Here is a 12,827-nt window from a genome sequence, read left to right as displayed (position 1 = left end):
CTAGCTATTTTTATTTAAAAAAAAAAGATCATGCTGGACAATTAATGGAATCAGAATAAAGTCTATAGATTAAACAGTAGTATTAATCAGTGTGAATTTGTTGATTTTTACAATTGTCCTGTGGTTATGTATTTCCTTGTACTTAGGAAAAATCCACTGATATATTTAGAGATAAAAGGGCATCATATCTGCAGCATACTCAAACAGTTTAGAAAGTGTGTGTGTGTGTGTGTGTGTGTGTGTGTGTGTGTGTGTGTGTGTAGACAGAGAGAGAGAGAGAGAAGGATAAAGCAACTGTAGTAAAATGGTAAAATGGGAGATCTGGGTAAAGAGTGCACAGACATTCTTTTGTTTTCTTTTTATAATAGAGATGGGTCTTGCCATGTTGCCCAGGTTGATCTCAAGCTCCCGGCCTCAAGTAATTCTCCTGCCTTGGCCTCCCATAGTGCTGGAATTACAGGCATGAGCCAGTAATTCCAGCTTCATGGCAATTCTTGCACATTTATTTTGCCATATGAACTTGACTTTTCCCTCTATGTGCCTTCTTTTGTTAAAAATATTTATTTAAAAAGTACTATTATTGTCATATCCCTCTATATGCATTTTAAGATAATATTAGGCCAGGTGCAGTGGCCTGCCTATAATTCCACCGCTTTTGCTAGGTGGCAGTGAAAGGATCTCTTGAGCCCAGGAGTTCAAGACCAGCCTGGGCAACACAGGGAGACCCTGTCTCCACATAAAATTAAAAAATAGCCGAGTACACTGGCCCGTGCCTGTAGGCCCGGCTACTAGGGAGGCTGAGGTGGAAAGGATCACTTGAGCACTGGGAGGCTGAGACTCCAATGAGCTGTGATCACACCACTGCATTCCAGCTGAGAAACAGAACAAGACCCTATCTCAAACAAACAGACAAAAAGATAATATTTACTTAGTTCTAAAAACAAAAACAAAACAAAAATCTTGGGATTTCTGACTGCAATTGGCTTCAATTCGAGGGTTACCTTGGGAAGAGCTTACTTACAGGAACATGGTGTATCTCTCTACATGTGGAAGTATTTAAGGCGAATTTATGGCCAGGTGTGGTGGCTCATGTCTGTAATCCCAGCACTTTGGAAGGCTGAGGTGGGCAGATCACCTATGGCCAGGAGTTCAAGACCAGCCTGATCAACATGGCAAAACTCCATCTCTACTAAAAATACAAAAATTAGTGCATACCTGTGATCCCAACTACTCAGGAGGCTGAGGTGGGAGAATCACTTGAACCCGGGAGGTGGAGGCCTCAGTGAGCCGAGATCATGCCACTGCACTCCAGCCTGGAGACAGAGAGAGGCTCTGTCTCGAAAAAAGCAAATTTACGTTAGTAAGTAAATTGTATAAACACAGATCAATATTAAAATATACTTTCGGGGTTCACATCCTCAAGCCATGAGACTGCCTTTTCTTGTTGAGATGGAGTCATGTTCCTTTGCCCAAGCTGTATGGAGTATGGGTGGTGTGATCTCGGCTCACTGCGGCCTCCTGGGTTCAAGCAATTCTTCTGCCTCAGCTTCCCGTATAAAGTAGCTGGCACTACAGGTGCATGCCACTATACCCAGCTAATTTATGTTTTGTTTTTTAATAGCGATAGGGTTTGCCATGTTGGCTGGGCTGATCTTGAACTCCTGACCTCAGGTGATCTGCCTGCCTTGACCTCCCAAAGTGCTGGGATTACAGACATAAGCCACCATGCCTGGCCTGCCTTTTTTTTTGAGATGGAGTTTCGCTCCTGTTGCCCAGGCTGGAGTGTAATGGCCTGCTCTCGGCTCACTGCAATGTCTGCCTCCCAGGTTCAAGCGATTCTGCCTCAGCCTCTAGAGTAGCTGGGATTACAGGCACCCACCACCATGCCCTGCTAATTTTTTGTATTTTTAGTAGAGATGGAGTTTCATCATGATGGCCCGGCTGGTCTTGAACTCCTGACCTCAGGTGGTCCACCCACCTCAGCTTCCCAAAGAGCTGGGATTACAAGCGAGAGCCACCGTGCCCGGCCGCCTTTTTCTTTTCTTTTAAACTCACCTCCCACCATGAGGACAAACCGTGAAGGAACTCAGCTGCCCTCAGGTTGATTCCTGCCGCATGGTGCTGTTGGCTCTTTCTCACCTGTCTCTCCGTGGATCTTTGACGTACTACTTCATATTATTATGCTCATTTTTTCAATGTTTAAACATTTATTTATTTAGAGTGATGGGGTGCAGTGCACTCACTATGTTGCCCAGGTTGGCCTCACACTCCTAGGCTCAGAGGATCCTCACGCCTCAGCCTCCCAAGTAGCTGGGATTACAGGCAGAGGCTGCTGCATCCGGCTATTATGCCCATTTTGCAGGAGAAACCGAAGCTGGGAGTGTGACATGCTTGCCAAGAGTGCCCCAGAGTTAGCAGTGGTTGCACTGGCCTGACGCCCAAGAGTTTTCAGGCAGCTGATGACTCCTGTCCTGGTCTTGATCTTGGGCTTCTCAGTGGCTGCTGGTACTTGTGTTCTGTTTGGCAGCTCCCCAAACTTCAGACATCCAAGCACAAAGTGGCATTTGGTTTGAGGGGCTTCAGCCCCAAAACCTCCCCATAGGACCAGCCGGTTGTTTCCAAGAAAAAGGCTGCCAACAGATGACAGGCTTCACTTTCTCACAAGGCTGTGGGCCTCTAGCCTTAGAGAGTTCAATCTTCCCCAGAGTCAATACCTGTGGTGGGTTCCTCACTCTGCCTCTCTGCTTCCCTGGGCTGCGTCTCTCCCTGTCTGGATCTGACCAATCCTTCAAAGCCCAACCTAAATGCCACCTTCTCCATGGAGCCTTTTCTCTCTTCCATATAGGGTCCTTCTCCCCAGCATGCTGGGTTTGCACCCACTTTTCTTGGAATGCATTCACTTTTCTGCTGTGATTGTCATTAAATAGTTGACCGTTTTGATTTTTTTTTTTCGTTTTTTTGAGACGGAGTTTTGTTCTTGTTGCCCAGGCTGGAGTGCAATGGCACGATCTCAGCTCACCGCCACCCCCGCCTCCTGGGTTCAAGCGATTCTCCTGCCTCAGCCTCCCAAGTAGCTGGGATTACAGGCATGTGCCACCATGCCTGGCTAATTTTTTTTTTGTGTGTGTGTTTTTAGTAGAGATGGGGTTTCTCCATGTCGGTCAAGCTGGTCCTGAACTCCCAGCCTCAGGTGATCCACCTGCCTCGGCCTCCCAAAGTGCTGGGATTACAGGCGTGAGCCACTGTGCCCAGCTGATAGTTGACCTTTTTGAACCTCAATCACTTCACCTGTAAAACTGATATAATGTCTGCCTTAGAAGTCTGTTGTGAAGGCCGAGTTAAAGCACAGTCTGAGGCATGAAGAATGTTCTTGCACCCGTCAGCCTGATGTTATCACATCACACACACAGCGCTACACATTCATGAACAGATTTCCTCTCTCTGTGTTCAGGCACTTGTCCTTTTACCTTGTATAATAATTATTTGCATGGACTGTAGGCTCCTTTGTGGTAGGAAAAATAGGGTGTAGTGAAAAGAAAAAGGACTTGGAATTAAAAAGTCTGCCCCTCAACCAATGGTGTGAACAAGTGACTTCTCTCTGAGCTTTGGTTTCTTCCTTCCTAACAGAGGGAGTACAATAAAATGTGCCTCACTGTGTCCTCATGTGCATTATCAAAATAAGATAATGGATGCTCAAGGATTTAGAGACTGCCAAATGCTAATCTATGTCTTATCCAATTGTCCTTGCCTGTTTCCCAGAAGCCCAGCACAGCATCTTGCTGGGGACGGGTTGGGGCGTGCGCAGCAAGGATTTGTTAAATGATTAGTGGGCCATTGCATTTACTTCATTTGGTCTTCATAGTTTCCCTCTGAGACAAGGTTTTTTAGTTTTAATTTTTTTTTTTTTTGTAGAGTTGGGGTCTTGCTGTGTTGCCCAGACTGGTTTTGAACTCCTGGCCTCAAATAATCTTCCCGTGTTGGCCTCCCAAGTATTGAGATTACAGGTGTGTGCTATCCTGCCCTGCCCCTCTGAGGTAAGCTTTAATGTCCCCATTTCAAAATGGGCAAACTGAGGTTTGAAGTGGGTAAAGTGCTTCATTTATTCATTTATTCAACAGGTATCTGAATCAGCAGCTACCCTGCATCGATAGGCAGACTCTGGGCATACCAAGATGATTAAGACAATAATCGCTGTCTTCACAGTCCAGAATGAAGGACAGACACATAAAGATAAGTATACTACAAGGTGGATTACGAATTGTAGATAATATTTATTGGGTACTTACTAAGTGCCAGTGAGTGCTGTAAGCTCCTGGTGTGTTTAACAGTCCTCCCCAACCTCTGTTAGCTACATTTCTCGTAGGTTGATTCATAGATAAGACTGAAGCCGGGTGAATGTCTACGGTTTTATAAGTGGCAAGTGGCAGATCCAGGATGAATACCCAGTTGATGGGTATTAGTGCCAGAGGTCCCACTTGGCCATCAGGTTCTACCCAAGGTAGCACGTGGGGCCCTAAGAGGGAGGGCCCTAACTCAGTCTGGCATTCACAGTGTTGCCTGAAGAACTGAAGAATCAGCTAGGCAGGGAAGGTGAGTGGGGGAAGGCAGGGCCATCGCAGGGGAGGGCCAGACGTGGGAGCCGCCTCCCGGAAATCTACACAGCATCCAGGCCACACAGGGCCTGGAGCGTGTGAGGAAGCTGCGGAAGCAGGCAGGACCCAGCCTCAAAAGGAAAGTGGTTCGGATTCCAGAGGCAGCTGGAAGTTTGAAGGGTTTTACGCAGAGGAGAGACTTGGCCAGATTTTTAGAAAGACCGCTGGGGAGCTGGGTGAAAGCGGATGGAAGGACAGAGACAAGCGCTGAGGCAGTGAGTGGGGAGGATCCCGATGACGGTAATTCGGAGGTTAAGTAAAGGGCAGGGAGCAATTTTGGAGGACACCTAGTTTCTGCTCCTAATCAGGGGTGCTGGGGTGATCTGATGAGGTCAGTTTTGGATGCCAACTCAAACCTAGTCCGTGCCCTTTTGCCTCTGGCGCTGCCAGTGATGACGCCCGCGGGTCACCGGGGAACTGAGCACGCAGCCTCCAACCCCACCCCTCCGGCGGCGGCGACGTGCAGTGCACCACCCTGGACACCAGGGGACGTTCCCGCACAGGCTCGGGGCGCTCTGGCCCAGCCCATCTCAGTGGTCGCGGAAGGTGACGTGGACACGGAAGTGGTCGTCGTCGCGGCACCGGTGAGAGCCAGGCGCGGGGCTCGGAGTGCGGTCGGCGGGCGGACAGGTGGAGGTGGTCTCCCGGAGGCGGTCCCGCACCGGCGGCGACGGAGGGCTCAGGCGTTGTCGTTTGGGTGGGGGCCGGCTGAACTGACAAGCGGCATTTCAGCTCCTTTCCCCTGCCAATCGGAACCCCGGAGCCGGGGCCCGCTCAGCCAGCATCACCATGACCAAGGCTGGTAGCAAGGGCGGGAACCTCCGCGACAAGCTGGACGGTAACGAACTGGACCTGAGCCTCAGCGACCTGAATGAAGTCCCGGTGAAGGAACTGGTTAGTATCGTCCCGCGAGGCCTAGGCGCCCACCTTCGCCAAGCGCTGGCCCCTCCGTGGGCCGCCCACTTTCCCAAGCATCAGTTTCCTCTTCTTTAAAAAGAAGCGGGGTGGTGGGACTAAGTCCCCTGGGAGGCCGTGTCCAGCCCAAGGTTCTTCCCAGGATGTACACGTGTCACTTTGGCGCAGTTCCAGAGGATAGGGAAGATCTGCTTCTCTGGCCCTAGGCTTTTTACAGGCCAAGAAGCGAATCTGTCACCTTTTGGGGGCTTTCACAGCGCCCAACTCATGCCCGACCCAGAGTAGGAGCCCACGGAGCAGTTACTGGATAGATTCAAGAATGAATGAGTGACTCGTTCGGAGAGAGTAGGCCTCCTGGTAGACATGGGTGTGGCCCAGAACCTGGCTTTTCTAGGAAGCTGGCAGTTCCAGCTGGCTGCCCAATCCCTGAGGCTGCCTACCTCGAAGAAAGTGAACTCTCCCTGCTTGGCTGGTAAAGTCTCATCCCAATTCCGCTGAAACTGGTGGGAGTCCCCATCGCTCCCCTCCCACATCCTTCTCCTGTAAACTGAGGCTTAAGGCCCCAGGGAGATTAGGCATCTAGTTTTGTCAACGTGGAGCTAGTTCCCACATCCCTGCTTTTCCTACTCCCGCCAACGCCCTGCTAGCCTCTCTTTGGGTGACCCACACTTTGCTTTTTGCCGTTGATAAATTACATTTGCCTTGGGCGCTGGGCCCAGTCTTTCTTCCACTGTGGACTGGTATTATGGTGGTTAGAACCGGGTTCCCAGCCCCCCCCCATCTCCATTGCTTAATAGCTAAGTGCCCTTGGCAAGCGAGTTAGCCTTTATACCTAGATCTCCTCATTTATACAATGGTAATAATAGTTTCTATCTCATGCTTATTGTGAGATTAAATACCATTGTAATGAAAAATGCTCGGAAGGTAGCAAATACTGATACTTGTAGCTGTTATTGTGTTGTTTTTCCCACTGTAGTATTCAAAACTTTTGTAGGTGGTCACACTTGACTCTTAGGACTTTGTGACAGAAAGTGCAGGTTGCCAGAGGACCCTTAATTGAATATTTGCCTCCTTTTCTGCCCCAGGAAGATGCCCATCCTTATTTCACCCAGCCCTAGGCCTGCTCTCTGAAACCATTTACTCCAGGCATCTGAACAGTGCAGCATTAACCTCAGGGAGAAAGTTTTGCTGAGCCTGTCAAGCCTGGACACCATGGGAAAATAAAGATGGGCTGTGAGGGCCTTGTTTTTTTTAACTTCGTTATTCACTCCGCTACTTACTTGATCAGTCAGGATTCAGGGAACATTATGGGTATTGAGTACCTGCTCTTAGGAAGGCCCTGAACTGGGGAATATGGAAATTGAGAAGCTTTATTAGACACATTCCGTGCCCTGAAACCTGATAAGAGGGACACAGGGTAATATTTATTTTTAAAATGCTAGGAATAATGTCTAAGAATCTAAATTTTGCTTTTCTTTTTTTTTTCTTTTTTAACTATGTTTGATTTCGCTGTGAAGGATTCTAGAGACAGGGTCTCAGTGTGTTGCCCAAGCTGGCCTCAAACTCCTGGGCTCAAATGATCCTTCTGTCTCAGCTTTCTGAGTAGCTGAGACTATGAAACTACAGGTGTGAGTCCCTGTGCCTCGCCTGAGGTTTCCTTTCTTGGATGTTCTACAGCTACATCCCTTCTCTTTGTATTCTTCCTTAGATCAGAGTTGACTGGCTCATTTTTCCTCTTATTCCCAGCCATGTTATTCTTTACTGCAGTTTTAAAAAGGCCTTTCCTAATTGTGGGAACTTTCTCTGGAAAATGCTTCATTAACAGATGTCACTGAATCGTTCCAGGTGTTGGTCTGACAGGTTTTTCTCATTCTCTTTTTCCTAGGCTGCCCTTCCAAAGGCCACCATCCTGGATCTGTCTTGTAATAAACTGACGACTCTACCGGTAAGATTGGCAAGCAGCCATGACTCCTTCTGGTATCTTGGATGCATCTCCTTCCTGTTTTGGGGGTGGACGGGGGTTGTGAGGGTGTCATCAGGCATAATTTCAGGATAGGCCTGCAGGTAGGCTATAGCTAAATCTGAGTGTGTAGGGGAAGCACAGTGAAGTGGGGTGGTTAGTCTCAGTGGGAACAGAATTGAGGTGGAGGCCTCACTCTTCAGAACAGTGGTAAAGTCAGGCCACAGAAAACTAAAGTCAACAGGATGCTGAGTAACTTACTGGGCTCATCTTTTTTCTACATTATTGTATTCCTCCAAATAATAGTTTACCTCCCTACTGCACAGAGGGTGCTAGAGGCTGTTCTGTAACTTGCTCTGCATTCCAGGGAGAAAGCTGTGGACAGCCTCCTTGTGCTTCTTTTGATGGGGAGCAAGAGAGAATGTGATCTTATGGGACTACCTTATCATTATTCTCCCAGAGGACTTGAATTACTCGAGATTTGCTTAGTCTGGCTAGCACATTCAATCGATGAGCAAATCCTTTTGATTCTTCTTGCACAGTGTCTGCTAGTTCTCTTTCTGCTTCACCTGTAGACAGTGGATTCATTCAGCCCCTCAGCCTCTCCTCTGTAGCACTGCTCCTGCACGGTCAGGCCTCAGTGTGTCGTCGTTGCCTCTTCCACCCATCACTCTGGCCGTGCCACTCCTTGCTGTACTTCAGGGTAACTTTCTATTTGGCCCTAGCTCTGGCTCAGCGATCAAGTTCAGAAGTTGGCAATGCCTTCATTGGATCATTAGTCCATTCACCTCTCAGTATTGTGCTAGGCCTTGCTCATTGTCTATAGTATCTTTCCACAGCTCATCAAAAACTGTTTCTAACAATCAAAAAACGTCTGAGATCCCACTTCTTCCAGTGGAAGATCCCCATACTTCCAGGAAGTATTTTATGTTGAATGAAAGAATATATTGGGAGCTCTGCTTCATGTCTATAACCTCAGCAACTCCGGGTGCTGAGGTGGGAGAATCACTTAGCCCAGGAGTTCGAGACCAGCTTGGGCAACATAGCAAAACCCCACCTCTAAAAAAATAAAAGCAGGGTGGCAGTTCCTTGCAGCCCCACTCCTTCTGTACACTTTGCTAGATGGTCATTCAGCCAAGTGCACTTTGCAATCTGAGTTTGTTCTGTTCTCTGTACTGACCACTTGGCATTTCACCCTGCATTGCAGATCCGCTGGCATTTCCAAGTCCCTAGAAAGCATGAATAGTGCCTCATTAGCTGAAGCTGTACCGTCAGTTTCAGATGAGTGCTTCCCAAAGGTTTAATATCAGGCGGATGTTTTGACCTGTGCTGAGAAAGAGCCAGGACATGGGTAGGATGGGCCCCAGCCAGTTCAGTTAGTCACAGAATGTCCATTGAGCACCTATGTTAAGTACTATGCTAGGCGCTGCAAGTAACAAGAATCAGACTGAGTACTCCAGGAGTGCCTAATCTTTTTAAGAAAATGGACAGGCATGCTGTTTGGACAGATCTTTTGAAAGGTGAGCATAGGGTGCTGTGGAAGGACAGAAGGGGTCCCACACCACTCCAGGAGCAGTATGGAGGGTGGGCTGGAGCAAGAACTGAGGATGAAGGGATAGGATGAAGGAATAGTGTTTTGTGCCTACTTTGTGCTAAACCTTTTTCCATACTCTTCTTGGCAATTATCACCAGGAGTGGCGGGTGTTCTCTCCTAGTTTTATTTGAGGAAGAACAGCTACTAACAGTAGAATCTGGATCTTTTCAGGGATACCTCTGACTTGAAGGCTTCCAGACTGTTAGGCCAAAGTGTGTGAGCCCAAGGCTTAGATGAGGGTGTCCAATGCTATGGCTTCCCTGGGCTACATGGGAAGAAGAAGCATTGTCTTGGGTCCCACATAAAATACACTGATGAGCTGAAAAAAGAAAAAAAACATAATGTTTTAAGAAAGGTTACAAATTTGTGTTGGGCCACATTCAAAGCTGTCATGGCCCACGTGTTGGACAAGCTTAGCTTAGATGTTCTCTCTTTGGATCCTAGTCGGATTTCTGTGGCCTCACACACCTGGTGAAGCTAGACCTGAGTAAGAACAAGCTGCAGCAGCTGCCAGCAGACTTCGGCCGCCTGGTCAACCTCCAGCACCTGGATCTCCTCAACAACAGGCTGGTCACCTTGCCTGTCAGCTTTGCTCGGCTCAAGGTAACAGTTCATGAACCAGTGTTTCATGGCCAGGTGTGGCAGAGAACTCAGGGACTCTGGTGCACGGCCCTGAGAAAGGCCGGCAGAAATACCCCCTTGTTGGTCCTGCCTCAGATGGCTCTTCCTATAGGTGGAACACAGAGGGGCATTCTTCCTGCTCATTTTGTTCCACCCTGAGGGACTGTGTGTGTGAACTTGGGCTTAACGAGCCTCTTTGTCCATTGCCCATCTCTCTAGAACCTGAAGTGGCTGGACTTGAAGGATAACCCCCTGGATCCTGTCCTGGCCAAGGTGGCAGGTGACTGCCTGGATGAGAAGCAGTGTAAGCAGTGTGCAAACAAGGTGAGCACAAAGCTCGTGGGGGCTCCTCACGCTCTCCCCTGGGACTTCTCTGCCTGTTTTTCCCTCCTAGGGCACCTGGAGCTTTGTGTAGAGTTAAGCACTCAGGTCCCAGTGAAATATGTCCACTATGATTCTGTCAAGCAGAGACCTTGTTTCTGCGTTTACTTTAATTTTTTGTTTTTTATTTGTTTTGAGAGAGAGTTGTTCTGTTGCCCTGTTGGAGTGCAGTGGCACAATCTCAGCTCACTGCAGTCTCTGTCTCCTGGGTTCAAGCAGTTCTCCTGCTTCAGCCTCCCGAGTAACTGGGATTACAGACGCCTGCTACCATGTCCAGCTAATTTTTGTGTTTTTTAGTAGAGACGGGATTTCGCCATGTTGGCCAGGCTGGTCTTGAACTCCCAACCTCAAATGATCCGTCCACCTTGGCCTTCCAAAGTGCTGAGATTACAGGCATGAGCCACGCCCAGCCTGCATTTACTTTACAAGTAGCAGAACAAGATTGCCTTCTGTTTTACTGTAGTACTTCCTCTCTCAAGAAGCCAGGACCTTGCATGATGCAACATGACACTGTGTGGACAGTTGTTTTGTTTGTTTAATTTTTTTTACCACATCATTGTACTCAGGACAGTTGTTTTAACAGTACCAGAGGGTTAGGGGCTGTGGCCTTTCTGAGGCACAGTCACAGGAATGTTGATCATAAAAGTGCTAATAAAGGTGTTACAGCTGGAAGTTTCTATTTGTAAGCAGACACATTCTGGGCAGACCTGGTGTTGGGTTCCAGTTGAGTCATCTGACATAGGGGTGAGGAGCTGAAGGCAGCATGCAAGGCAGCCATTGTCTGTGGCCACTAACCTTGAAGGTGCCAGACCCTGCCTATTAAAAACACCATTATACCCATTTCTTAATAACTCCAGCTATAGACATTTTTTCCCTCCAGCTTTGGAACAGATTGCTGCTGCTTCGGCTGTGCACCAGATGAATGACTTGGCTATATTTAAGGTGCATATTGAACAAAAAACACTTAACTTTAAATACTAGAATTAATGTAAGTTACATGTGTGAATGATGAGTCTCTACTGTTTCAAGTAGAGAGTAAGATGCTTCTTATCATTAGCTCAGGGCTTCTTATATAATCTCATCATCTGTATTATCTCTTGCTACAAGAAATCAAGCAGAAAGTTAACACAACCAAGTAGCTAAGGCAAGAGTTTTCCCTTAGATGAGAACAGTGTAAGTGAGCAATGAAATCCCCTTTTGAAAGCTGGGTGCTGGCTGGGCACAGTGGCTCACGCCTATAATCCCAACACTGGGAGGCCAAGGAGGGCCGATCACGAGGTCAGGAGTTCGAGACTAGCCTGGCCACCATGGTGAAACCCCGTCTCTACTACAAATACGAGAATTAGCTGGGCATGCTGGTGGGTGCCTGTAATCATAGCTACTTGGGAGGCTGAGGCAGAATCGCTTGAACCCAGGAGGTGCAGGTTGTGGTCAGCCGAGACTGCACTGTTGCACTCCAGCCTAAGTGACAGAGCAAGACTCCATCTCAAAAAAAAAAAAAAAAAGAAAGAAAGGAAGAAAGCTGGATGTTGTAGGAGTGATGTCCGCCCTGAAGGCCAACAGTAGCTACCATTGAGGACTCTTCCCTTGTCCTGGATGCTTTCCATGCACTATCTCACAATCCTCAGAGCCCCAAGGAGTTGGCATTACTTTCATTTCTCTGACACAAGAAACCCTCAGTATATACACACCTTTCATCCATCCATCCATCCATTCATCCATGCATTCAGTAGATAATATGTGGAACCATAGGAAATTGATGATATTCTACAGTTTTTGACATACAAAAATCATTTTTATCGAGCACAAAGGCCTTCTGTATTTGCATATGTCGTTCACACAAAGCTCCAGGCTATGCAGTGGATGTGCTAACTAAAGCCATGGTCCCTGGCACTGCTGTCCTAGAGCTGCAGCACACCTTTAGGCTTTGTAGGGAAATGGCCTGGGTCAGTCAGAATCAGGTCACTTGTCTGCAGGAATTAGTTTAGGTCTTATCAGCACTGACCAGGTATGACTTAAACCCTGGTGGGTCTATGGGTTAGTCTTAATCAGCTTGGTACATAATAAAGCACCTTTTAAAAATGATTTGTTCAATGTATTCATTGAGTGCTTACTGTATGCTGTGAGCTCAGATTAGCTAGACAAAAATTTACCCTCCAGGAGCTCACAGACTCTAGACTAGGAGACTGTGTCCCATTTCTGCATTGCTTGTATTTTCAGATAATTAACTTTTCTTTTCTTTTGAGATGTGGTCTTGCTCTTGTCATCCAAGCTGGAGAGCATGGCGCCATCTCAGTTCACTGCAACCTCCACCTCCTGGGTTCAAGCAATTCTCCCACTTCAGCTTTCCGAGTAGCTGGGATTGCAGGGGCGTGCCACCAGGCCTGGCTAATTTTTGCACTTTTAGTAGAGACAGGGTTTCACCATGTTGGTCAGGCTGGTCGCAAACTCCTGACCTCAGGTGATCCACCCACCTTAATCCTCTTCCTCAGCCAACACCCTAGATTCTCACTTTTCACACTCTCCTTGCATCATGGCAACAGGACCCTTGACTTCCCTACTTCCTGAGTGCCCTGAGCGCTAACACTTGTTCCAGACCTGATTTCTTTCTTATTTTTTTTCTTTGAGACAGAATCTTACTCTATTGTTCAAGAGATTCTCCTTCCTCAGCCTCCTGAGTAGCTGGGATTATAGGTGCATACCA

General features: G+C 47.7%; 1 protein-coding gene across 1 annotated transcript in view; it reads left to right on the top strand.

Annotated features, from left to right (window-relative positions):
• The first annotated feature begins 5,184 nt into the window (after positions 1-5,184).
• The window catches only part of LRRC59 (leucine rich repeat containing 59), a 16,334-nt gene continuing 8,691 nt past the window's right edge, over positions 5,185-12,827 (top strand). The window contains exons 1-4 of the mRNA XM_032279985.1: positions 5,185-5,546; positions 7,453-7,512; positions 9,566-9,724; positions 9,962-10,066. Coding sequence (XP_032135876.1) covers positions 5,442-5,546; positions 7,453-7,512; positions 9,566-9,724; positions 9,962-10,066 — 429 coding nt within the window. The 5' untranslated portion in view covers positions 5,185-5,441. The remainder of the gene's footprint in view (positions 5,547-7,452; positions 7,513-9,565; positions 9,725-9,961; positions 10,067-12,827) is intronic.

The sequence above is a fragment of the Sapajus apella genome, unplaced genomic scaffold (assembly GCF_009761245.1).
Source record: "Sapajus apella isolate SASKATOON/1434 unplaced genomic scaffold, GSC_monkey_1.0 scaffold12, whole genome shotgun sequence".
NCBI lineage: Eukaryota > Metazoa > Chordata > Mammalia > Primates > Cebidae > Sapajus > Sapajus apella.
Note: the sequence above shows the minus strand (reverse complement) of the source record. Positions and strands in the feature narration are given on the sequence as shown.